The sequence below is a fragment of the Quercus lobata genome, unplaced genomic scaffold (genome assembly GCF_001633185.2).
Source record: "Quercus lobata isolate SW786 unplaced genomic scaffold, ValleyOak3.0 Primary Assembly Scq3eQI_100, whole genome shotgun sequence".
NCBI classification, from domain to species: domain Eukaryota; kingdom Viridiplantae; phylum Streptophyta; class Magnoliopsida; order Fagales; family Fagaceae; genus Quercus; species Quercus lobata.
This window is the reverse complement of record NW_022154707.1, coordinates 395,323-422,999: the sequence shown is the minus strand read 5'-3', so window position 1 is coordinate 422,999 and position 27,677 is coordinate 395,323. Positions and strand designations below refer to the sequence as shown.

Genomic DNA, 27,677 nt, shown 5'->3' with positions numbered 1-27,677 from the left:
CAATGCCAAACACACTAAATGAAATAAATTTGGGTTCTTTGAAAAGTACGCTGCATGAAGAACTTCATGTGGAAAGAAGCACGTGACACATTCCTTAGAACACTCTTCATTTAAGTTTCCACCTCACCAAAATTTATGTCAAAGTATTACTAATTAATTATTGTCATGTTTTAATGGGATAAATGCATTTATTATCATGTATTAATTGTCAACAAACACATATAACTAGAAACCTCATATAGGAGAGCATGAGGTTTTATCATGTGGCACATTCTTTAGAATTTTTCTTTATTTAACTTTCCACCTCACCAAACTTTGCTTTTACGTCAAAGTATTACTAATTAATTGTCATGTTTTAATGGGATAAATGTATTTATTATCATATACTAATTACACACACACACACGTATGGGTTGAGTTTAAGTTACACCTGTGTAACTTTAAACAATATTACACTACCCAATATTTTTTAATTGAATGCAAATTTTGACAAATTCACCATTAGATTACATTATCTTCGTATATTCTCTATGCTTGCAAAATTTCAAGGTGATCAAAGATTAATAGCCATGTCATTAATCAATTGTTTAAGTTCAAGTTTTTGTAATTTAAAATAATGTATAAAAGATGAGTTTATAGATCAAATGGTAAATAACATCCAATTGACATGAAAATTGGCATGAATGTTAAAAACATATAGATCATGGAATTCAACAGTAAGATTTTCAAAATATGAATTCTATAACAAGTTATTGGGTAGTGTAACATTATTTAGAGTTACACCAAGTATAACTTGAACCTAATCCTCTCTATATATATATATATATATATAGAGAGAGAGAGAGAGAGAGAGAGAGAGAGAGAGAGAGAGAGAGAGAATTCTTTCGTATCCCATCAACTCTATTATATAATTGAAAATAATTTTATTATAAGACAAGTTAAGGATATAAAATTAAAGTTAAAGATTTTAAATTAAAGTTGAAATTTAATAAATTAGTACACACATTTTATGCTAAGAAAGAACGGGTTCCATGCTAGTGACTCTCTCAAAACCGACTTTGATGGGGCACTTTTTGAGGATTCTGATGAAGTGAGTATCAGAATGGTGATTCACAATTGTCACAATGATGTTATGGCGGCCTCATCAGAAAAAAATTTCAAGGTCTTCTTCTGCGGTTATCCTGAAATTTCTGTTTGGGATTCGCTTATTTTGCTGAAACCGAAAACTTTTTGCTGAAACTACTGTAGATAAAGATAAAAGTTAGTTGAAATAGTATAGTGGGACCTATGAATAGTACCAAAAAATGTAGTGGGGCCCATGAATAGTAGCAAAAATAAGCTAAATAGTAAAATAAGCTGGCTTTTTAATTTTTGCCAAACACACATTTAATAAAATTAGGACACATTTCACAAGCACCATAGTAGATACTTCCTTGCTAATTCAGCAATTATATCCAGAGGCACAACCAATTCATTTATGCACTTAGAGAGAAATAAGTAATTATTTGTCTAATCACTCAAGCAACAAGTTCAAATTTTTAATTATTTTAATGTTAAATATCTGTGTTTTCTCTTTATTCTATTTTTTTTGAAGCCATGTTTCCTCTTTCTAATGAGATATAATATAATTGAAGTTGATTTTCAAAATATACTTGGATTATATGATAATTTCTTACAAATGTTTTTTCAAAATGTAGTATGCATTGTGCAAGATATTGGCTAATAAAAATTGAGAATGGATAAAATATGGAGCTAAGTTAGATCAAAATTTTGCTATTTATGATTCTCCTCCTTCGGAGATCAATCCTCTGTTGTTTTATGATTTTTCTGGCATGTCCTTTGATAGGCTTAGGCCATACTTTGTTCCTTAAGTTTTTCTTGCAATAATATGATCCTAGTTTGCCAAAAAAATAAGTAACTATACTCATACTAGACTCATCACATGTGCTTTGCGCATGTGATGAGGCTTTTTTATTTTTTTGGTCTAGTGTCATAATTTTCCAGTTATCTTAAGATTAAAATGATGACACAACCGAAAACAAAAAAACAAAAAAATAGCCTTAGAGTTGTCATTTAAAAATGTCATCTCAATTTTGTTTTTCATTCTTCTTGTTACATATTAGTGCAAAATGAGCAAGATGTTTGAAACTCTTGTCCCTCTTGGCCTAGAATGGTGTTTTAGCAAAATCAAAGATTCAGAAAATCTAATATACGAATTTAAAAAGCAAAAGAAGAAGGAGAAAGTAACAAAAAAAATGTACCTACCAAAAATCATTATGAACCAACCATGGAACCCTTATCTTCTTTGTGGGAGAGCACTAATTCGTTGCGTGTAGGCGAAATTCTTTTCAAAATTGAATAGTATTAAAAGAAAAGAAGTGTGTGTGAGTGTGTGTGTGTGTGTGTATTGTAGTTATAAATTGTTGAAACTATTCTTATGAGGATAAATAGGCCAAGCAAGAGTATTGGACTATGGACCGTGCCCGAGGACATGTAGTAGCCCGAGGGTGGTTGAAAGGTTTGATAAGTTGTGGGGTCAATCAACCGAGGATAAGGGAAGATAATAATGGATGGGCGATAGTTCCTGAGTAGTCGAGCCTCCTCGAAAAGTATTATGGCAGGATGGAGCCTAGCTATCTCAGAAGTTCTGTACAAAAGGGAACTGTTCCTCTGAGTATAAACATCAAGGAAAGTAGCCAACAACAAGAGAGGGAATATTTAGGGAGAAAGCTACTACCATCACATTAAATACTCTACGCCAAACCACCTAGCCGCATTTATGTGGAGATGACACCTGAATAGTGATATCTTAGTTTACAGCTATCCACAAAGCTTCCAAGAGATTTCTGATGGGACAAGCATCCAAAAGATCACCTATATGATCAACAAGTGGAAGGCTGGGATGAGGATGGAAGAACTATATAAGGAAAAGGCCCCCGTGAAAAATGGTTCATGTAATCTGGGAAGGAAGAAAAAAAGAAGGAACATCTTGTACTCAGAAAAACTTGAGTGAATACAAGAACACTTCATCCTCAAATCTGACCAAGGAGTGTTATTTTTTTAGATTGTGTTTTCCTATCTTTGTGGTACGAATCCAATCAATTAAGGCCCATACTTGATTTGCAAAGTCTTTTTCCTGTAAAATCCACTCTCTAACAAATATATTGTTTTAGGCTTGTTGGGCCATCATCCATCGTTGGTGGGTTGAAATTTTAGTCCTTATAATTGGCACCGTCTGTGGGAAGTAGGGAAGCACATACAATTTTATGTAGCCATGGTGGGTTTGGGACCAAATAGAGAAGAACCTGTGGGGTCTCAGCGTGAAGATCAGTTTGTTAACTTGGAAAGGAGGAGAGATCGTGAGGTTAATCACCCTCCTAGTTTGCATACAAGTCATACCAGCAGGAGCCATTCTAGAACTAGAAGCCATGTCTCTTCTCATAATCTTAAGCTGGAAATTAATCACCCGCACAGGAAGTTACGTCGTAAACAGAGAGAAGAATCCCCACTTAGCTCTGGTACAGACTTAGGTGAAGATGGTAGTTATAGACCAAGTGTGCATACAAGTCATACTAGCAAGAGCCATTTTGGAACTGGAAGCCATGTCTTACATAGGGAAGAAACTCGTAATCTTAACCTGGAAATTGATCACCTACGTAGGAAGTTACATCATAAACAACTAGAAGAATCCCTCCTAGTAGTTACAGAGCAAGGTCAAGAACTCCTCCTAGTGAATCCTTTTTTGCACCTTCACAATCGTCTAAAGAGGAGCGGTATCACAGGCAAAGGGATAAAAGTCCGACCCATAGGAGCTTGGGGAATGACACAATGAGTAGGGCTTTGCGTCAAATTTTAAAATCACTATTTATGCACAGGATTGACAGGGCTAAACTTCCTCGTCAGTTTACGTAACCAACTTTTACCATTTACAACGGGAGAACTAATCTAGTGGAGCACGTCAGTCATTTCAATCAGAGGATGGCTGTTCACTCAAAGAATAAAGCTTTGATATGCAAAGTATTCCCTTCTAGCTTAGGGCCTGTCGTGATGAGATGGTTTGATAGGCTGGACGAAGGCTCAATTAGCTCTTTTCAGGAGCTCACCAGGGCTTTCAGGGCCCAATTTGTTACATGTAGCAAGGTTCCTTGTCCCCTAGATTCCCTGCTGTTTATGGTGATGAGAGAGGGTGAGACCCTAAAAACTTACTCGGATAGATATTTGGAGATGTTTAATGAGATAGATGGAGATTTTGAAGATGTGGTAATAAGGACGTTTAAGGTCGTCCTGCCTATTAAGCATGACTTGAGGAAGTCCTTGACAAAGAAGCCAGTGCGAAGCATGCGTCAACTTATAGATCGGATTGACAAACACAAACAGGTCGAGGATGATCAGCAGTAAGGGAAGGGGAAGGCTAAATTGGCTCCCCTTGACCAAAGAGACTTTAAGTCTGAAAGATATAATAACAACCAACCCCAGAGAGATTTTATTGGACATACTGGATTTCCTACTGCCCAGGTGGTTAACATAGTATTCAAGGAGCCTGTGCTTCAGATCCTTGAGAAGATAAATGTTGAACCATACTTCAAGTGGACAAATAAAATGGAAGGTGGCCCCATGAAGCGTAATCAAGGTCTTTATTGCCAATATCATCAAGACCGTGAACACACTATAGAAGATTATAGAACTTTACGTGACTATCTGGAGCAGCTGGTCAAGATTGGGAAGTTGAGACAAATTTTGCACCAGCCTTTTGGACAAGGGAATCAGGCTGGGTCAGCACATTAAAGGGAGTCTTCCTCGAGACCATCCCTCAGAACAATTAGTGTTATTCTTGTAGCCCCAAGTTAGATTGGTGCATGTACATAGCAAGACCATACACCGAGGACTCGATCCTTGAGTCTAAACGAGGGAGAGTGGAAGTCTGACTAGCTTTGAACCTTTTTGATGAAGACAAGGTTGGAACTTAGCAACCACATGACAATGCCTTAGTGATTACCCTTCGAATAGGAGGATACGATGTACGGAGGGTCCTAGTGGATCAGGACAGTGGGGCAGAGATCATGTATCCTGACTTCGACAATGGACTTAATCTAAAACCCGAGGATTTAGTTAGTTATGATTCCCCTTTGGTGGGGTTTGATGGAAAAACTGTCATCCCAAAGAGCCTGGTCAAGTTGCCTGTTCAAGCAAGGTCAGAAGTGGTCGAAGTAAGTTTCATTGTGGTAGATACTTATTCTGTTGTAGGGATCATAGGATGCAAGGGTATCTTGGTAAAGCTCGGCAATTACAGTCTGGTTTTGAATCTTTCTCTATACAGCAGGTCTTGAGGAGCAAGAATACTCATGCAGACTCTTTGGCAACTTTAACAATCTCTTCTGAGGAAGGCCTTCCTCGGGTTATCCTCGTCGAGGATTTATTGATGCTTGCCGATGTGGAATTGAGGATGGTTGGAGTACACCAAATAAGGGTTGGTTGGTCCAAGTTGGATGGATTCCATAGTTGCATTTTTGAAAGAAGGAATGTTACCTAATGATAAAGGAGAGGCTGCGAAAATAGGAAGAAAAGCTCCTCGCTTTTGGTTGTTCGAGGAATAGAAATTGTATAAACGTTCTTTTTTATGGCCGTATTTACTTTGCGTCCACCCTGAAGCAGTGGAACCACTGTTGAAGGAACTACATGTAGAAATCTGTGGCAGTCATACAGATGGAAGGTCGTTATCGCATGGGGCTCTTACTCAGGGTTACTGGTAGCCAAGTATGCAAAAAGAAGCTTAAGATTACGTTAAAAAGTGTAATTAGTGCCAGAGATTTGCCCCAAGCATCCATCAGCCTAGGGGCATGCTAAATCCTCTTTGTAGTCGGTGGTCATTTGCACAATGGGGCTTGGATATTGTAGGGCCATTTCCTAGACCAATAGGAAACCGAAGATGGCTTCTAGTCGGAACAAATTATTTCACAAAGTAGGTTGAGGCTGAGCCATTGTCCAATATTAGGGATGTTGACACAAAATGGTTCGTTTGGAAGAATATTGTTACCAAATTCAGAATTTCCCATACCCTTATATTGGACAATGGGCTCCAATTTGATAGCAAGGCCTTCAAAAGATATTGTGGTGAGTTAGGCATTAGGAATAGGTACTCTACTCTGGCTTATCCGTAAGGGAATGGGCAAGCTGAAGCAATTAATAAGGTCATAGTTAACAAGCTAAAGAAGAGGTTGGATGACGCTAAGGGCAGGTGAGTTGATGAGCTCCCACATGTTCTTTGGACATATCAAACTACTCCTCGTCGTTTAATTGGGGAAACCCCATTTTCCATGACCTATGGTTCTGAGGCCATAATCCCTTCAGAGACAGGATTTCCAACTTTGAGAACAAGCCTATTTGATCTCGACAATAATGATCAATTACTTCGTGAGAGTTTGGATTTAGTTGATGAACGGAGAGAAGCGGCTATGGTCTAGTGGGCACATTATCAACAAAAACTTAAGCAAGAGTTCGACATGGGGGTGCGGGTCAGACCATTAGCACCAGGGGATTTGGTGTTGAGAAAAATGGTAGGAACTACAAAACAACCCATCTTGGGGAAAATTAGAACCTAACTAGGAAGGGCCATACCGCATCACTTTGGTAGCGGGAATAGGAGCTTATTTTTTGGAAGATCTAGATGAAAATGTTGTACCATGTCTGTGGAATGTAAATAACATTCGAAGGTATTATTATTAATGAAATGCAATTTTGCCATCTTTTATTTTGATTATCGTTGTCCAATTTCCTCTTTATTTGTTTAAGTGTTAAACAGAATCTCGGTCATGCTTGGTTCCTCGGACCACATACCTTGGGTAAATTAATACTTTTTATTTGTTTAAGTGTTAAATAGAACCTTGGTCATGTCTGGTTCCTCAGACCACATAACTTGGGTAAATTAATGCTTTTTATTTGTTTAAGTGTTAAACAGAGCATTGGTCATGCTTGGTTCTTCGGACTACATACCTTGGGTGTGAGAGACCGCAAAAATCAAAGTGCCCTCAAAAAAGAGATTTGGGTGCTTTTTAAGGGCACCTTTATTTTTAGGTAAGTGGTGTGGAGTCGCCACTTATTTTTTTATACAAAAAAAAAAAAGAAAAAATTAAATACAACTTTACATGACTGAAATGTTCCATTATCATTAATTGAATAAAAAGTACAAACTTGATAGATTGAATATTACAAGGATTTGAGTCCTAGTTACAAACTACCAAAGATACATGTCTTTTTGTCCTAGTTACAATCTACCCAAAACTAAAAAGAAAGATAAAGCCTAGGTCTACCTATACAAAGAAACTAAATTCGGAGACTAGGTTACAGAATAGGAAGGTGTTAGGCACCTATTCCACCCAAATAGTCTGGTCTTCTAGAGTCTTATGACCAATGTACCCCTTTATGCATGATATGAATGATGTTGCATACATGAGACACTTAACCAATATTGACTCACATAAATCTATTTTATGAATGTGTCCTCTTCTTTTTGAAAAATTCAGATATGTTTTTGTGAATAAATAAAAAAAATTTGGATTTGATTCATTAAAAAAAAAAAAAAAAGAACCAGACCTATTTTGGTATAGGTAAAAAATTAGTTTTGGTGAAGAAAAATCAGATCTGTTTTATTAAATAAAACAAGGCTTTTTACTAAAAAAAATATCAGATATGTTTTGGAACAAAGTAAAAAATTGGATTTTGGTTTGTATGTAAAAAAAAAAAATCAGATCTATTTTATAAATAAGAAAATCTAGATTTGTAGAGAATTAGAAAAATCAGATCTATTTTTTTTTATGTAAAAGAAGAAAAGATTTTTTAGAAGAGGACTACACTAATGAAATAAACCTACACTACTTGCATCAAACAAAACAAACAAAACATCACTACTTATGACTTCATTTTTTTATTTCAAAATCTGTTGTGCTTTAAAAAAATTCAAATATGCATCTAAGGAAGATACAGATTAGTTTTTATATTTAAAAAAATTCAGATTGGCATCTAAGGAAGATACATATCAGTTTTTATGCTTTAAAAAAAATTCAGATTTGCATCTAAGGAGGATATAGATCTGTTTTTGTGCTTTAAAAAATTCAGATCTACATCTAAGGAAGCTACAAATCTGTTTTTTCTAGTTTTGGAATAGATTTGTTAATGAGCAGATTTTTGAAACTCAAAGGGTAAATCATGACAACAAAAGCATTAAGAACATATTTCAACAAAAATATTAACAACACATGGTATGAGCATTAGAAATTAAAACTAGAAGAATACATCTCTTGCACCATCAAGTTAAAAAAATAGAAAAATGAAAAAGAAAGACTACCTCTTGCATGGACGTGCTCTTCTTATTAAGGGAATATTTTAGGGTTCAAAGAAATTTATTCAATTTTCTCTGAAACCTTTTGAAGACGTGCTCTTGCATGGCCCACTTCTGAAGACATTCATGATAAGGCATCAGCCTCTCTTCCTTGATCTTCCATTTATTCTGAATCTAAGAGATTATCAAGGCTGAGTCACCATATACTTCTAACTCTTTTACTCCAAGACCTAGGGCTACTCGTAACCCCATAATGCAAGCTTCATATTTAGTGGCATTATTAGTGGTAAGGAAGTTGAGCCTACCAGAAATGGGATGTACATCCCTTTTGGAGAAATTAAGAGAACTCTAATGCCACTTTTGTTTTGATTAGTTGCTCCATCAAAATACATCTTCCATGATTCTACCTCAATCTCCATAATATCCTCATCTGGAAAGTCTCCTTGGATTTCTTTAGCTTCTTCAGGTGAACAGTGGGCTAATTGATCAACAATCGCTCTCTCCTTCACAGATTTCTAAGTCACATATTAATGTCGAATTCTGACAAAAGTAAAACCCATTTAGTTGTCTTCCCATCTTGCATAGGCTTTTCCATCAGATATTTCAATGGGTCCATTCTTGCAATCAATAAGACCTTATAAGCAAGCATATAATGCCTGAGTTTGCAGGTTGCCCATACAAGTGCTACACTTGTCTTCTCAAGTGTTGAATACTTCTCTTCATAAGGCAACATCTTCTTACTGATGTAGTAAATTGCATTTTCTTTTCTAGTCTCTTCTAGGTATTAAGCAAGCAAAGCCCCCATTGTTGTATCCATAGTTGTAAGATACAATAATAATGGCTTTTCAGGTATCGGTGGAACCAATATTGGTGGCTTCATCAGATAGTTCTTAATCTTCTTAAAAGCTTCTTGGCATTGTTCATTGCACATTTTAGGAACTTCTTTCTTGAACAATCGGAAAATTGGTTCCATGTCATGGTGAGCTGGGCTATGAATTTGCTGATGTACTGTATCCTCCCTAAAAATCCTCGGATCTCCTTTTCAGTTCTTGGAGGCTTCATTTCTACAATGGCCTTAATTTTGTCTAGATCGACTTCTATTCCCCTCTGACTTACCATAAACCTCAATAGCTTTTCAGATGTTACACCAAAAGTTTACTTCTTTAGGTTCAACCACAAATTGTAGAACCAGATTCTTTCAAAGAACTTCCTCAAAGTTGGTATATGCCCTTCACAGTCTTTGGACTTTACTATCATATCATCAACATAAACCTCTACTTCTGTATGGATCAAATCATGCAACAAAGTGGTGGCTGCACGTTGGTAAGTGGCATCAGCATTTTTAAGGCCAAATGGCATGACCTTGTAGTAATATGTCCCACATGGAGTAATTTCTCTATATCTTCTGGAGCCATCTTAATCCGATTGTACCTTGAAAATCCGTCCATAAATGATAGTAAGGCATGACCTGTTGTATTATCAACTAGGATGTCAATGTCGGGCAATGGAAAGTCATCTTTTCGGCTGGCCTTATTCAGATCTTGGAAGTCTACGCACATCCTCACTTTCCCATCCTTCTTTGGCACCAGAACAACATTAGCTAACCACTCTAGATAGTTGAACACCCTCAGGAACCCTACATTATACTGTTTCTCGACCTCTTCCTTGATCTTGAGAGTCCACACTGGCTTCATTCTTCTCAATTTCTGCTTGATTGACTTCATGGTTGGATCTGTTGGAATGCAATGATGTACCATATTAGTATCAATCCTAGGCATGTCTTCATAGGACCATACAATACCTCTTTAAATTCTGTTAGCAGTGCCGCTAATGCATCTTTCTCAGAGGTAGTTAAGGTATTGCCCACTTGTAATATTTTGGGTTCATCATTAGTTCCCAGGTTGATCGGTTGGGTTTCTTCTTTTATGGGTTCTAAGTGTCCTTATTTTAATTCCTTATTATTTAGAGTTTCTTTACCAATTTCAAAAATAAAAACATTCAAAGCTAACAAATAAGCAGAATTAGAAATCATATTATAAGAAAAGGCATTCTTAACAAACTCAACAGAAACCGACTTTATAGGAATACTATCACAAACAAACTCAACAGGAATAGAAACACTAGCAGAAATAGACTCAATGGGGACAGAAATAGTGTTCTTGGTAGGGGTAACTGGCTTGACGGTCTTGATCTTCTTGGCATGAGTGACCAACTTGACGGTCTTGATTTTCTCCATGGAGTCCTCCATGGGGCGATAAACTAACAACATTCATAAGCTGTACCATCATGTGTAGTCCAATGCTCAATCAATCAAAATGACCGATTGGGTTTGGGAGAAGAAGAAAAAGAAGATGATAATGAAGATTTGGATTTAGCAAAATCTACCAGATCTTTGAACAGGGCATCTTCTGGTTTTGCTTCTTTGGGTGGGGTAGATGCATTAATATTGAGATTCTGAGTCTGTCCCACTAAGCTGTCGTAAGAGGAACTGGAACCAGATCCGCTACTTGAATAAGATGCACCACCTGAATAAACTTGCTCAAAAAATTCCTGATAATAAGGTAAAAGGATGCAAGCAGAACTTTACTCCACAAACTTGTGATGAGGGATTGGAGCAGTCAGATCAACATTTCTATATCACAGAGATGATCAACATGGATTGTCCACCCAATGACTATGATTATCAAATAGTCAGTAGTGAGGATGCATGCTGAAGGTAGTTCATGAATAGAGATAGTTTTTTTTTTTTTTTTTGGCTGGCAACCTGTGGAGGTGGTGGAGGAGAAAGAGAGAGAAATGTAAATGAGAGAGAGAGTCAGAAGTCAAACTTTTTTTTGGGTTTAGTGATAAGTTTAGAAGGTAATAAATAAGGGTAATTAATTAGATTCTAATTAGAATATTTGTAATAATTATAGTCTTTTTTTTAACCGTTGGATCTACTTAAATCCAATGGTTTAAAAATGTGTAAATCTAAAAAGTTACACTAGGTGTAACTTGAACCTATCTCATATATATATATATATATATATAGAGAGAGAGAGAGAGAGAGAGAGAACTCTTTCGTATCCCATACATACAAAATCAACTATATTATATAATTGAAAATAATTTCATTATAAGACAAGTTAAGGATATAAAATTAAAGTTAAAAATTTTAAATTGAAGTTGAAATTTAATAAAATTAAGACACACATTTTATGCTAAAGAAAGAACGGGTTCCATGCTAGTGACTCTCTCAAAACCAACTTTGATGGGGCAATTTTTGAGGATTCTGATGAAGCGGGTATCAGAGTGGTGATTCAAAATTGTCACGACAATGTTATGGCGGCCTTGTCAGAAAAAATTTCAAAGTCTTCTTCTGCGATTATCCTGAAATTTAATAAAATTAGGACACATTTCACAAGCGCCACACTACACTGTTTGAAACTCAGAAGATACTTCCTGGCTAATTCAGCAATTATATCTAGAGGCACAACCGATTCGTTTATGCATTTAGAGAGAAATAAGTAATTATTTGTCTAATCACTCAAGCAACAAGTTCAAATTTTTAATTATTTTAATGTTAAATATCTACGTTTCCACTTTATTCTTTTTTTTTTTTTTTGAAGCCATGTTTCCTCTTTCTAATGAGATATAATATAATTGAAGTTGATTTTCAAAATATACTTGGATTATATAATAATTTCTTACAAAAAATTTTCAAAATGAAGTATGCATTGTGCGAGATATTGGCTAATAAAAATTGAGGATGGAAATAAGCTTGTTTTAAAGACATTGATTAGTAGGAGAATGTCCTATTTTGTAGGTATTTTACTTGGAGTTTGAGATATAGTTTTACCAGGTTATCCCCAAGGTTTTTTTTTTTTTTTTTTCCCTATTAAACATATTCTAGGGGTATTTTTGAACCATCCCTATTAAACATATTCTAGAGCTATTTTTGAACCACGTGAAAGTCCAGCCCAAAGAGGAGAATCCTGTTAGAAGAGTGTCCTATTTTTTAGGCATTTTATATAGAGTTGGAGATAGTTTTGTCCCTATTAAACATAGGGTCTAAGGGTATTTTTAAACCATATAAAAATCTAGTTCAAAAAGGGGAATCCTGTTATAGATAGTATAGATTAGCTGATTAACAGGTACCCTTAGCGCATTTGTTAATTAAACATTTTAGGAAAGTTATGATATCATTTTTATTGAAAAAATAAAAAATTGTCGCAAGTTTTTTTCCTCATAAAAAGTTTCTAATTTTTTTTTTATCTGAAAAAGATTCTAAAATTATTCTTAAATCAATACTCTTATAAAGTCCATTGTCTTTCCACGTAAAGGTATGCTAGATCCAAATGTCATAGAGAAATAATTAATTAAGTCTTTTATTAAAAAGCCAATATAAAAATGAGGTGGCAACCAGGTATACATCTTGCAATAGTGCCCCCTTCTCAACAGATGAAGGGAACAAAAACTACATCACTATATGGGTAAAGATCTACTACCATACAGATCATAGGTAGCATATATTGTCTCTGCAAGAGAACAATTGTGCCATTACTGCTATCCGATTATGCTATTACTATCGTATAGAAGAATTTCAAGGGCACTTGGGTCCTCCTTCCTTGGTCTTCCAGTTATTGTAGCAAGGGCAAACTTGCTTGTTGCCCTGAGTGCCAGGAGGAACACAGAGGCACTTTGCGCAGCACTTAAGGCAGAAAAACATGCATGGCTTCTTGTGTGAAGTTGCCGAGCAACGATAGGTACACTTTGGCTTGCAATCTGTATGTCACAATTAGAGAATTACTGTTCATCAGATCACTTAAAATCATGTACTTCTTCATAAGAATAACAAAATTAGTAGAATGTGTTTCATTTGAGCACAAGAACTGTACAAATATGTACCTGAAGGACGAAGCTTTATAGCCTGTTTCAGGAAATATATACACATTAAAATTTGACACAAGCATAAACCATTTAGAGTAACAAAATATGAAAAACAAGTGACTGTATAGACACACAAATGTTCAAACAACTGAAAACGTGAGTTGAAGACACGATTTCAAAAAACAAAAGCGAGAAAAGTGTTATACCTCAGCAATATCAGAGAATGTGATTAAGAGAAGTAAAGAAACTAGAAACAAGAGAGAGGTGTTCGGACGTCCTGCCATATCTATATTCGAGGCTGCCTAAACTCTAGTGTGAAACTAATGAAGTAATAATTTTCTCACAAAGCAAAATTGAGAGATGCTGAAGCAATAAAATTATAGGGGATATTTATAAGGGATATTTGGGAATAATCAATACGCAATTAAGGAAAAAAAAGTAAGTCTTGTGCCACATAAAGTGGCACAAGAAATGCAACAACTCGCCCATGTGACGAGTTGGCGAGTTGTGGTTGGTGGAGAGGTGAAATTATAAGGGATATTTGGGAATGATCAATATGCAATTAAGGAAGAATAAGTTTTGTGCCACATAAAGTGGCACAACAAATGCAACAACTTGCCAGTGGTTGGTGGAGGGGTGAAATTATAAGGGATATTTATAAGGGATATTTGGGGATGATCAATATGCAATTAAGGAAGAATAAGTCTTGTGCCACATAAATTGGCACAACAAATGCCACAACTTGCCTATGTGGCGAGTTGTGGTTGGTGGAGGGGTGAAACTATAAGGGATATTTGGGGATGATCAATATCCAATTACGGAAGAATAAGTCTTGCGCCACATAAAGTGGCACAACAAATGCCACAACTCACCCATGTGGCGAGTTGTGGTTGGTGGAGGGGTGTCCCACATGAACCCTCCACCAATATTAATATGACTTTAATAAAAACTTACCATAATTTATTTTTCATATTTAGGTTAAATTATTCTTAAAAGTATAGCAATATACTTAGAAAGTTGTATATCGTCACATTGACTTGATTGCTCTTAAGAAATTATGTAGAATTAAACTTTCTTCTTCTATTATTTTAATTATTTACCATTTGAGTTCATGCTAAAAACCTAGGATTTGAAACTATGAAAGAGTCAAGTATTGAAGGAAAAAAGATTAGTAGAGGGATCAAGCATTAGGAATTTAATGTCTTGAGAAAATAATATATATATATATATATATTAGTTATTTAAATTTAACCAGTTTATTTGGAGTTTAAATGTCATTAGAAAAATAAATTTGATTTCAGCTTAAAAGTCACCATGAGTTAAGTTTCAAGGAAATATCATATTTGTCTCTGTGTTTTTTTTTTTTTTTTTTCAAAATTTAATGTTTAGCTCTTCCTTATATATATATGTAAGGACGCGATTCGTGGCGGACCGTAACAGTGTCGGGTTCGCACGTAAAAAGGCCCAAACAATATCATTTGTAGAGCGTGGGTTTGGAAGGCTAGGCCTTGATCGACAGGCGGTGGGTTTTTCGTGGTGTTCATACAAGGTTAAGTTTTCCTTCACCTATGGAGTCTTTCTCCTGGAGGTGGGCTGGGAGGCTCTGGTTTTTGACCATTTTTTCCCAGCCCCCTGTTGGTGCACCTTCCTTTTTATTATATAGTCCGTCTTGGTTGATCCTGACCCTCCACTTGTAGGTCAGGCAGGAGCTTATTTCTGTATCCATCCCATCAACCGTCCCGTCTAACTTTCTATTAGTTGCATGGATCGAAGTTTACACCGTCCAAACGTCTTTTCTCATTTATCAGCTCTGGGTATTGGCAGGTGCATTCACTGAAGAGGGGACGCATTTTCCTTGGTCCAATTTCACACCCTGCTTCCCTATGGGCCCCATTCCGTTCACATCCCCTTGAGGGGGCTGTTTGGGGATTGCCTACACCATGGTGTTGGTCTTCCCATTGAAGCTCTGTAATGCCGAGGACAGGGTAAGTTCTCAGCCGTTCCGCTTGCTACCTCGGCCACTGATCATTCGTCTTCGGCAAGATACCTCCTCGGCACGGGCCCTGGGCCCAGATAGAGTTTGGGCCGGATTGCAGACCTCTCGGACCCACGGCCTTTGGATTCTCCCCGGGCTTGGCCCATAAATCATTTGGGCCCCACAATATATATATATATATATATATATATATATAAAAACATATTTATCTTTTTTCAAGGGGCAAATTTTTTTTATTAATCAAGGAGGATAAACTAAACTAAATACATATTATTATAATAATAGGTAGGAGCTTTAGGGGAGGTAGGGGCAATTGCCCCCCAGCCTCTGTCAATGGGCATACCCACATAGTTATCCATGCACAACGCCTCTTAAATATCAATCTTTTAGGCCACCTTTTGAGTCTTAAAGCATGTCACTCGAAAGATTTATGATCGATCTACACAATGCCAAAAGAATCAAGCAAAGCAAAGCCTCCACAAACCTTTTGCGAGTATCATATTTTGTCCTTCATTGTTTTACATGCAAAAATTCCAATTTCAATCTAAAACTGTAGAAAATAATTTAATTTCTTCCAATCGAATGTTGGATTAATCAATTTTAAAGGTCCAAAGTCAAAATAACCAAAATGCCCTTTGTTGACCTAACTTTGACTAAGTTAACTGATGGTCATACTATTCAAAATCTCACCCTGATCACTAAATTTCATCATTTTACATTAAAATCCATATTGCAAAACACTTTCCACAAGTTTGATCACGATCAACTCGGGTTTGACCAATTATCTGATTGTTCAATCATGATCAATTCAAGTTCATATCAAAGATATTTGAATTCAATTTTAAAATGACTACTCAAGAGATCATATCAGACTTAAAATGAGCACTATGTCACGAAAATACTAAAAAAAGTGCTCAACACTTTGTCAGTTTTGAGAATAGGTGTTCATAAGTTTGATAATAATTTAATCTTGATTAAATTATAATAATAAAAACCATCAATTGGCCCAAAGAATGAGTCATTGGAAATATCTCATGATGAATCCAAGTTTGGCATACTTGGATCGGAAAATTTTCCACTTGAACAAAAAGAATTTGCAAAAATATCAAAATAAAATCTGTGAATAAAAACTTGATTTTGACAGTATATCCAAAGCATCTAGAGGGTGTTTGGTCATTGATTTCAAAACATATTGTTTAGTGTTTAAACACTAAACACTATTGTTCAAAAATAAAATAAAAATATGTTTGGTAGACCATTCCAGAATAGGGGTGTTTGAAAAATATTGTTCAAAACATATGTTTAAAATAATGGTTTTTGAAATCACCTTCAGGCTGATTTTAAACAACAAAAACTAGTGCTGAGTGGCACTTTCGTAATTAGATTGAACAGTATTATAAGTCCACCGGTCAGCTTTTTGAAAGAATGGGTCCATCGGTCAACAAAAACTACTCTCTCACCCACACAGACAGGCGGGACAGCAACCTAGTAGCATTTAAAAAATATTTTATATTTATTTTGTACTTTGCTGATTTAAAAAATATTTATTTTGTATTTTGTTCAGCTTTTTTTTTACCATCTAACACACACATACCAAACACATATTTTATATTTTTGAACACTGAAACATGTAATTTAAACCATGATACCAAACACATTTTTTTGTTTTATAAACACTAAAAACATGTATTTCAATAACATTTTTTAAACTACAATTTTCACATCTTTTTAAACAACAATTTTTGAACACTATAACCAAACGGGCCCCTAGTTTGCCAAACATGAAAATCGGAACCAGAAAGTGGATATCTTTAGAAAATATACGTCATGATATTTTCAACGAAGCCTCACTTGAACAAACATACGTGGAAAAGACAGAAAAGTAAAGTCACTAAGGCTGTGTTTGTTTCATGTAAGTGATTTTCCGGAAAATACTTATTTTCCGGAAATGCTATTTTTCGGAAAGGAAAATATTTTTAAGTGTTTGGTTGCATTACGGAAAATGTTGTGAAAAATATTTTCTGGTGTTTGATTGTATGGAGGAAAATGTTATTTTCCTACAAACTCCGCCAAACTCACGGCAGCAAACTCCGGCAATTAAAAGCCACAACCACCAAAACACCGCCTCCCCAACAACACCAAAAATCAAAATCATACAGAACACCAAAACACAAATAAAACCCAGAAAAAAAAAAATCATATTCCGGTCAAATTGAGAGAAGAAGGAAGAGAGGGAGGACGATCGGTTTTGGGGTGCGACCATCGCGATCGGGGACGACGAATCGGTGCTGCGACTGCGGCGATCAGGGACGACGAATCTGGGTTCGCGATCGGGGACGACGAAGGGTGCGATTCGAATGGCGACGGCGCGATCTCGCGATCGACGCTTCGCGAGATCGCGCCGTCGATCGCGATCAACGGCGCGAGATCGCGATCGACGCGTCGCGAGATCGCGATCGACGCGTCGCGAGATCGCGCCGTCGATCGCGATCTCGGTCGAAGGCGAGATCGCGATCAACTGCGCGATCTCGCGACGGCGCGATCTTCGCGCAGGTGCGTTTGAATCGACTTTCTCTCGCTCGTTCGCCGGATCGGAGCTCTGGGTGTGAGGTTCGATCGCGGTTTGGGGTGCGTTTGAATCGACTCTCTCTCGCTCGTTCGCCGATCGGAGCTCTGGGTGTGAGGTTCGATCGCGGTTTGTTCTTTCTCTCTCGCTCGCGTGTTGTGTTTCCTGTTTTTTCTCTCCCTCTCTCTGCGTTTTGCAAGCCACGGAAATGAATTGAAGTGAAAATCAAGACAGAAATTCATTTCCGTGGTCAAGGCTTCAAATTTTGGTCAACAGGAATTCGATTTCCGGAAAATAACGTTTTCCGTCACAGCCAAACGCTTCATTTTCCGGAAATTGATTTCCGAAATTCGTTTGAAGTCGAATCAAACGCAGCCTAAGATAGGAAAATTTTTGCAAAACCCAAGAAAATTGAGTAGAGGTGCTCTCTTTGTATTTGGATTTTTCACGGCTCATGAAAACTGGATCCAAAATGTTGGTACTTTCTTGAAGTAGAAGTGACTATCTACATCCCGGAAGAAACGACATCTTAAGATTAGGTCCAAATTTTGGGGAAATGGACATTTGTCCCTAATTTACAAACTATGAAGTAAAATGCTTATATTTTGAAACTATTTAGTAAAATGCTCTTATTTTTGAAACTCAATTTTAACAAAATCAAGTTCTATGTAAAACTCGATATCCCTAAAATTGAGTTTTATGTATATTTTTAAGTAAAACTCGACATTAGCAATGTCAAGTTCCTCTTAAATTTTCAAAAAAATTTAAGTGACAAAATATGCATAGAACTCGACATTGTCACCTATAACTTGATTTAAAACATGGGCATTTTGTTGCATAGTTTGCAAATTAGAGACAAATGCTCATTTTCCCCCCAGATTTTAAGATAACGCTCGTACAAAATTTATAAAAATCAACTTTGAGGACCCATTTCATTTGAACCAGCCAACATTCCAAGACTATTAACTTTTTGCACAATGCACTAAATGAAATAAATTCGGGTCCTTTGAAAAGTATGCTGTATGAAGAACTTCATGTGGAAAGAAGCACATGACACATTCCTTAGAACTCTCTCCATTTAAGCTTTTGCCTCACCAAAATTTATGTCAAAGTATTACTAATTAATTGTTGTCATGTTTTAATGGGATAAATGCATTTATTATCATTTATTAATTGTCAACAAACACATATAACTAGAAACCTCATATAGGAGAGCATGAGGTTTTATCATGTGACACATTCCTTAGAAATTTCTTCATTTAACTTTCCACCTCACCAAACTTTGCATTTATGTCAAAGTATTACTAATTAATTGTCACGTTTTAATGGGATAAATGTATTTATTATCATATACTAATTACACACATACACATATATATGGGTTGAGTTCAAGTTACACATGGAGTAACTTTAAACAATATTACACTACTCAATATTTTTTAATTGGATGCAAATTTTGACAAATTCACCGTTCGATTATATTATCTTCGTATATTATCTATACTTGCAAAATTTCAAGGTGATCAAAGATTAATAGTCATGTCATCAATCAATTGTTTAAATTCAAGTTTTTGTAATTAAAAATAATGTATAAAAGATGAATTTATAGATTGAATGGTAAACAACATCCAATAGACATGAAAATTGGCATGAATGTTAAAAACATATAGATCATCGAATTCAATGGTAGGATTTTCAAAATATGAATTTTATAACAAGTTATTAGGTGGTGTAACATTACTTAGAGTTACACTAATTATAACTTGAACCTAATCCTATATATATATATATATATAGAGAGAGAGAGAGAGAGAGAGAGAGAGAGAGAGAGAGAGAGAGAGAGAGATGGATTCAAGTTACACCTAGTGTAATTCTTTTAAATTTACACATTTTTTACACCGTAGATTCATAAGAGATCTAACGGCTAAAAAAAATCATTAAATGTTGTTAGTTTCCACCTCATTCATAATTAATACTAGCATTTTCTCTCTCACCTTATTTATTGTTTTTCACTTGATTAAAGGGCATACTGTCATTTTTAACAACTTGCATTTCTATACTTGAAAAAAAAAAAAAAAACTAAAAAAAACTAAAAAAAAAAAAAACTATACGAAACATTGTCCATTTGTCTCAGAGTAAGCCTTTGACGTATTGGGTACACCCTGCTAAGCTCATTTGCATTCTATGACTAAGAACATAAAAACAAACCTTTTTATGTGTGAATCTCATAGCCATTTAGAAGTTCAAGTCCAAGGCTTACAAAGTTACAATACCAATAGTCAAAATTGCTTTATCTAATTGAGTTCCATTTCAATAGATCACAAGGATTTTATAAATATGTTAACTCTTGGGTTTTTAAAACTTTGGGTAGTGATCAGAGCTGGAAACATAGCAAAGTATGATGTCGGTGACGAAAGTTAGGATAATGCGCACTACAGGCAGCCCACTCCTCCTCTAACTATATGACACGCATTCCGAAAGACATTCCTCTTTTCCTTGGTTATGGAGGAAAGGACATGCTTTCTAATGTAAATGACGTGCAACTCTATTATATATATATATATATATAGAGAGAGAGAGAGAGAGAGAGAGCTCTTTCGTATCCCATACATACATAATCAACTCTATTATATAATTGAAAATATTTTTATTATAAGACTAGTTAAGGATATAAAAGTAAAGTTAAAAATTTTAAATTGAAGTTGAAATTTAATAAAATTAGGACACACATTTTATGCTAAAGAAAGAATGGGTTCCATGCTAGTGACTCTCTCAAAACCAACTTTGATGGGGCAATTTTTGAGGATTCTGATGAAGTGGGTATCAGAGTGGTGATTCAAAATTGTCACGACAATGTTATGGCGGCCTTGTCAGAAAAAATTTCAAAGTCTTCTTCTGCGGTTATCCTGAAATTTAATAAAATTAGGACACATTTCACAAGCGCCAAACTACACTGTTTGAAACTCACAAGATACTTCCTGGCTTATTCAGCAATTATATCCAGAGGCACAATCGATTCATTTATGCATTTAGAGAGAAATAAGTAATTATTTGTCTAATCACTCAAGCAACAAGTTCAAAATTTTTAATTATTTTAATGTTAAATATCTATGTTTCCTCTTTATTCTATTTTTTTTTTAAGCAATGTTTCCTCTTTCTAATCTATATATAAAATAATAGGTGAAGCAGAGAGAAACTCAAATTGCAATTTCAAATTAGATCTCTAATTTTGTGCCACGTGTCCAGATTACAATTTCAAATTAGAACTCTAATTGTGTGACATCTGTCTTTCCTCAATCTGTCTAAAATTAAGTGGGATCAGATTACGCTGTGCTCTTTTTTTTTTTTTTTGGGTGAATAAAACATTCTGCTCTTCACACCTGCGTAGTGCAGAAGCCAATGAGATGAAATTAATAACACATTAAACACTCATGCTTTGGGAATCAGTAGTACCAATCTAAATCCATTGGACCTGCTTCGTGATAATACAACTATGAAGCATGTATAAAAACACAAACCCATCTCTCTATGGTCAGGTTCTCTCTCTCTCTCTTACATTCATTACCCTTAATAAGTAATCTAAAAAAAGAGATTGGAGAAGATTTTTTTTACCAGCCATACAATTTCGGAGGTTTTTTCTTCAAACAAATGGCCATCATATTACAAAATGACCCACCATAAAACTACAACTCTGAGGGTTTTTTTTTTTTTTTAAATAAATTTTTTAAGCTACGAAAATTTCAATCACTAATAGAGATTGAAGATTCAAAAGCGTGGATGGATATTTTGGATAAACATCCTCACCAAGGTTCATCTTTCTATGTAATTTTTCCATTTAGTTTTGATTCCCTTAATTGATATAGTGATGGGTTTGTGTTTATGCGCCTACATTGAGTCAATATTAACATTTTTTGAAATCCTTTGGTCCTTGCTTGATGATTGACTTCTCTTGCAGATATCATTCTTGCACAAAGATGGCTTTCAACCTATTTGGTGTGACATCCTTTGAATAGTAAGCCTCCTCCTCTACCTTTTGTAGATTTTACTGAAAACAATATTTAGCACATGGGAAGAATCTAACATCTTCCGGTCAAGCCGCCAAAAACCTTTATCGGTATTTTTTTTTTTTTTTAATATTACTTTAAACGTTTAAGTTCTTAAAATTTTCTATTGCATGTTAACAATGTTCTATTCAATTTTTATCTATTTTAGATTAGTTCTATGACAGATTTTGTTTGATCCACTTCAATCTTTGTTTCCAGAGATTCCAATCAAGAAAAAAGAAAACCATTTGTTTCCAGTTATGCTAAACCGACCTTTTTGATTTCTGATTTTTCTAAACAAAGAAGCAGGAGTATGAAGCCGACTAAAAAGAGTTCCCTCTAATTTTTATGTGTTACTATTCTTTCTTTGACTTTTTTCCCCCAAATATAAAGTTAAATTAGTTCCGTTATATGTTTTCAACTTTTACAATTGCAGTTGGATTTTGATTCCAGTAATTAGGTTTAAGAAAATCAAAATTATGATGTGACTATTTTTTAAAAATTATTTTGGTAATCGGTTTTTTTGAATTCTTCTCTTTTTGGATTTAAATCATTCAAATTCTTTTTCTACAGAAATGAATTGGAATATTTCTACAATCTAGAGTCTCTAATCTAATCAAAGCAAAGGTACTAATTTCTTTTCCTAATATTCTTTTCCATTATGGTTTGCTGTCAATTCAGGAATTTAGATTCATAACCCTTTTTGTTTGTTAAAATCAAGGAAAACCCTTCACAATATGAAAATCTTGCTTCAGTTTTAATGGCCTCTTACCTGTGTGTGTGTGTTTTTTTTTTTTTTTTTTTTTTTTTTTTTTTTTTAAGGGTGAGTGAAATTGTAGGATTTTGAAATCTGATAGTATAACTTTCTTTATACTAAGTTTATTACTTTGTAGATTTTGGTTGGTATTTTTTTAAAATAGACTTTTTATGTCTTGATTTGGTTGTTTTTGATGTTTCGTTTTAATGGGTTTAAATTGTGAAATCTAAAAGTATAATGTTCTTTGTACAAAGTTGATTACTTTGTAGGTTGTGGCAAAGATTAATTTTATAAGAGTTACCTAAGCTTTGGTTTCAGTATTTGGTCTTTTGGCCTTCAATCCAGCCACTTTCCCTTACCCTTTCAGCCAATTATATATCATACTCAAGCATTACTCCTTCGATGCCATTCTACTTGGAACGTTTTATCTCCTTCTCATAGCTACTTTCCCTGACTCAATTGGAGCATGCTTTGGTCACATTGATTTCACCTTCTAATTCAAGGTTTGATTATTTTCTATTCTATAGAGTTTAATTTGTTTGTCTCTCTGCCAATCACCCCCTTTTCTCAAAAAAATTTGCTGTTGCAGTGGTGGACCTAACTAACAAACTTTTTATTACATGCACGAAAATTGTTTGATAGAATACCTGAATGTTTTCTTCTTTTTGTAGAATCTAACTTTGTAAAATTTCCATTTTGCAGGTCCATTACGTGGACATGTTTATTTCTTCCTACAGTATATAAAAGATTTGGTAAGGCCCAACAATTTAGCTCCGGGTGTTCTTCCTTTTTTTCAATTTTGTATCAACTTATTTTTTATCTTATTTTTATGTAATGTACTTTTATGTTAAAAAGTAGGAGCAAGCGTGGGCAAGTTAGAAAAGCTAAGGTCTTTCTCCCTTTAGTTGATTATATGGACACTCATTTGCTTGGACTCAAGCTTAATGTCTAACAAGCAGTTCACACACCAATTCATGTTCCCTGTTTTAGAGATAACCAATATGAAAATTGATTTGCAATTTTCTGTCAACCCATTTTATGTATAGCGTTAGATAAAAGCTATTTTATTCTTGGTCTCAAGTTTTTAAATAGTTCTTTGAATTGTCTATATAAAATATTTTTGTAAAAATGCTCTCTAATTTTATAAAGAACATTCTGGTTTGCTTGATCAGAGTTGGGATATATGTAGTCTGATTTTAATCTAACAAGCATAGGTTAGAGGTTTGTGATGATGCCTTCTTTGTTCTTAGTGTCCGTCTATTATTTTCTTTGGAAAGTAGAGGAGACATCTAGGCTACAGGGATTAGTCTTTTGTGACAAGGACCAATTATAAGGCACCTAAATGAATTTATGTGCTTCAAGTTGAAGACACCACAAAGTTGAAGACCAAAATGAATCTGGTGAAGGTTGTGAAACAGTTGATGCCTTATAAGTTGTAACTTAACAAATTTTATCCTAGAGTGATGATGCCTTCATTTTTCTCTATGTGTGTTTAATTTGATATCCTTATTGGGCACATTATTACTAGAGGTATATTACTAGAGGCATAAGCACAAGTCTAATGATGGTTTCCTGATCATTGTCATAGCTTTTGTCTAGATGAAAAGTAGTTTTCTTTTTTCTTAATATGCATGTATTTTAATGCGTTTCTACTTTTAAGTTCCTGCTTTGTATTTGCCTTTGAGAGGCATTGAGTAGAGTTCAATATTGTAGTTACTTTGAATTTAGTGACGGTATTAACTTGACATTTGATTACTTTTGTCCAACATTTAGTTGATCTATTCTAATATTATTTATTCACCTTTGTCTTTGGATATCAGAGCACATTGAAGATGCTACTCTTTACCTTGATGCTGCATCTATATAAAGTTTCCAATTTGTTGGGGCATTCCATGTGTTGCTGGACCTGGGAGTTTGTGTTGTTTGCAATTTAGAGAGCATGTGTTTTGTTGACGCAGTAAGCTAATAGTGTCATGTATATCTTGAAATATCTTTTATTGCTTCTTTCAATCTTCTATGGGTAAGATTAAATGACTTCACATGTGAACATTTCATAAATAGATATGTTTGTATCAATATGTGTGTGTGGCGTACATGCTTGCAGGTGTCTCAGCTTTTGTAGCTAACTTATTCAAGCCATGTCAAGCATGTTGTAATTTACTAATTTGAATTTGCTTTGAATCCTAGGTGGTAGTTTGGAACTAAAAATCTGATGCTGGAAGGAAAATAGTGGTCATCATCTCAACATATGTTTGTTAAGCAAGATTTGTAGGTAAGTACTACCTGATATCTCATCAGTCTTTCGTCTACCACTTGAGCCAAGGCCCAATTGCAACATCTTACCTACTATTTTTTATTGTTATTTTTGGTGAAGTGTAGTTACTTTTTTTCCCCTTTGGATAAATTAGTCAATTGTAAGTATTACATTACTATATTTCAATATATATTGTTGTCATTGTTGAACGCATTACTAGGACTTTACTCTAAATATAACTTTGTGTTTCTAGATACTTAATTTCTGAAATGATGCAAAATTAAGTAAATGTTACATGTGTTTTACATGCAAGCCTCCTACAGCTTATTATTGTTTGGTCTACAGGTGTGTTTTGAGGATAGTAGGTAGGTTATATTAAAAACTAAATAAAAAATATTAAGGATTAATATAACTAACTAGATAAGGCCTTGGGGAGAGATGGAGAGACACAAAAATGTTGTAGATTGTTAAATGAAATGCACTGTTTCATTATTACTAAAATAAAAGACTTGAGATTAACAAAACATTTGTAAGAGAATGAAAGAGAAAAATCTAAGAGACCGCTACCAGCATCATGTAGGTGTTTGTAATGTGAAATACACATTTTATATCAAATTTTATTCTATAATATTCCTCCAAAGATTTTCTTTGTCTTCTTCTCATTACTTCAATAGAATAATTATAATGGGTATTTATATGCAATTTATAATTGTTTCTTCTTATGATGAACTCATTATTAATAAAGTTCTCTAAAAATTATACTATAAAACGCAATATTTTAGAAATGTATGGTTTTAAAAAAATGTAAATTAATACCATGTATAATTTGAATCTCTTCTAAAAATTTTAATTGTACATGTGCATATGCACGGGGCCACGTACTAGTGAGATATACTATAATTGAAGTTGATTTTTAAAATATACTTGGATTATATAATAATTTCTTACAAAAAATTTTCAAAATGTAGTATGCATTGTGCGAGATATTGGCTAATAAAAATTGAGGATGGAAATAAGTTTGTTTTAGAGACATTGATCAATAGGAGAATGTCCTATTTTGTACGTATTTTATGTGGAGTTTGAGATATATTTTTACTATGTTATCCCCAAGTTTTTTTTCCCTATTAAACATATTCTAGTAATATTTTTGAACTACATAAAAATCCAGTCCAAAAAGGAGAATCCTGTTAGAAGAGTGTCCAATTTTTTAGGCATTTTACATAGAGTTGGAGATAGTTTTGTCCCTATTAAACATGGGGTCTAAAGAGTATTTTTAAACCACATAAAAATCTAGTCCAAAAAGGGAAATCCTGTTATAGATAGTATAGATTGGTTGATTAACAGGTTCCCTAAGTGCATTTGTTAATTAAACATTTTAGGAAAATTATGATACTATTTTTATGGAAAATATAAAAAGTTGTCGCAATTTTTTTCCCCATAAAAAGTTTCTAAAATTATTCTTAAATCAATACTCTTATAGAGTCCATTGTCTTTCCACGTAAAGGTATGCTAGGTCCAAATGTCATAGAGAAATAATTAATTAAGTCTTTTATAAAAAAAAAAAAGCGAATATAAAAATGAGGTGGCAACCAGGTATACATCTTGCAATAGTGCCCCCTTCACAACAGATGATGGGAACAAAAACTACATCACTATATGGGTAAAGATCTACTACCATACAGATCTTAGGTAGCATAGATTTTCTCTGCAAGAGAACAATTGTGCCATTACTGCTATCCGATTATGCTATTACTATCGTGTAAAAGAATTTCAAGGGCACTTGGGTCCTCCTTCCTTGGTCTTCCAGTTATTGTAGCAAGGGCAAACTTGCTTGTTGCCATAAGTGCCAGGAGGAACACAGAGGCACTTGGAGCAGCACTTTAGGCAGAAAAACATGCATGGCTTCTTGTGTGAAGTTGCAGAGCAACGATAGGTACACTTTGGCTTGCAATCTGTATGTCACAATTAGAGAATTACTGTTCATCAGATCACTTAAAATCATGTACTTCTTCATAAGAATAACAAAATTAGTAGAATGTGTTTCATTTGAGCACAAGAACTGTACAAATATGTACCTGAAGGACGAAGCTTTGTAGCCTGTTTCATGAAATATATACACATTAGAATTTGACACAAGCATAAACCATTTAGAGTAACAAAATATGAAAAACAAGAGGCTGTGTACGGACACACAAGTATGCAAATAACTAAAAACGTGAGTTAAAGACATGATTTCAAAAAACAAAAGCGAGAAAATTGTTGTACCTCAGCAATATCAGAGAATGTGATTAAGAGAAGTAAAGAAACCAGCAACAAGAGAGAGGTGTACGGACGTCCTGCCATATCTATATTAGAGGCTGCTTAAACTCTAGTGCTAAACTAATGAAGTAATAATTTTCTCACAAAGCACAATGAGAGATGTTGAAGCAATGAAATTATAAAGGATATTTATAAGGGATATTTGGGAATGATGAATCTGCAATTAAGGAAAGGAATAGAAGTATAGAACGCGTTATTTGAGGCGTGAAATTGGGGTGATTTGTGTGGGCACCTAAAATCCCATGTGGGGGGTCCTAGAAATATTGTGCGTTATATGCGGCGTGTTTGTCTTGTTTCTTTGGTTTGCTTTTGTCAACTTTAACGTGTTATTACTGTCCTTTCAACTAATTTCTTTCCTTTCTTGATTCTCTAAAAAAAAGTTTTTTTTCTTAATTTCTTTTAGAAATGTGCTATGTCCGTAATATATTTACAACAAATCATAAGTGGTTAGTTATTATTACTTACAAATATCAATTTATAAGCTTAATATAATGGGACTTGTAATATCTTAATCATTTTCGAACCCTTTATTAATATT

The 27,677-nt window shown here is 34.6% G+C and overlaps 3 protein-coding genes and 1 long non-coding RNA gene across 4 annotated transcripts; 2 read left to right on the top strand and 2 right to left on the bottom strand.

The window, feature by feature from the left end:
* Positions 1-3,978: 3,978 nt before the first annotated feature.
* On the top strand, positions 3,979-4,785 carry LOC115972955. The gene is made up of 2 exons (XM_031093171.1): positions 3,979-4,377; positions 4,516-4,785. Exons 1-2 carry the CDS (start codon positions 3,979-3,981, stop codon positions 4,783-4,785), a joined length of 669 nt encoding a protein of 222 aa, XP_030949031.1.
* Positions 4,786-12,846: 8,061 nt separating this feature from the next.
* On the bottom strand, positions 12,847-13,538 carry LOC115972919 (protein RSI-1-like). Its single transcript, XM_031093146.1, has 3 exons — positions 13,411-13,538; positions 13,223-13,244; positions 12,847-13,099 (listed from the first exon to the last, which is right to left on the bottom strand). The coding sequence occupies exons 1-3, from the start codon at positions 13,486-13,488 to the stop codon at positions 12,918-12,920; spliced, it is 282 nt and encodes a 93-aa protein (XP_030949006.1). The 5' UTR covers positions 13,489-13,538; the 3' UTR covers positions 12,847-12,917.
* An 8,311-nt stretch (positions 13,539-21,849) lies between these two features.
* LOC115972927 lies at positions 21,850-23,301 on the top strand. The gene is made up of 3 exons (XR_004087571.1): positions 21,850-21,880; positions 22,383-22,436; positions 23,269-23,301. It is a non-coding gene; the product is annotated as an uncharacterized LOC115972927 (long non-coding RNA).
* Positions 23,302-26,398: 3,097 nt separating this feature from the next.
* On the bottom strand, positions 26,399-27,240 carry LOC115972968 (protein RSI-1-like). The gene is made up of 3 exons (XM_031093184.1): positions 27,086-27,240; positions 26,896-26,917; positions 26,399-26,772 (listed from the first exon to the last, which is right to left on the bottom strand). The coding sequence occupies exons 1-3, from the start codon at positions 27,161-27,163 to the stop codon at positions 26,591-26,593; spliced, it is 282 nt and encodes a 93-aa protein (XP_030949044.1). The 5' UTR covers positions 27,164-27,240; the 3' UTR covers positions 26,399-26,590.
* Between the last annotated feature and the right edge of the window lie 437 nt (positions 27,241-27,677).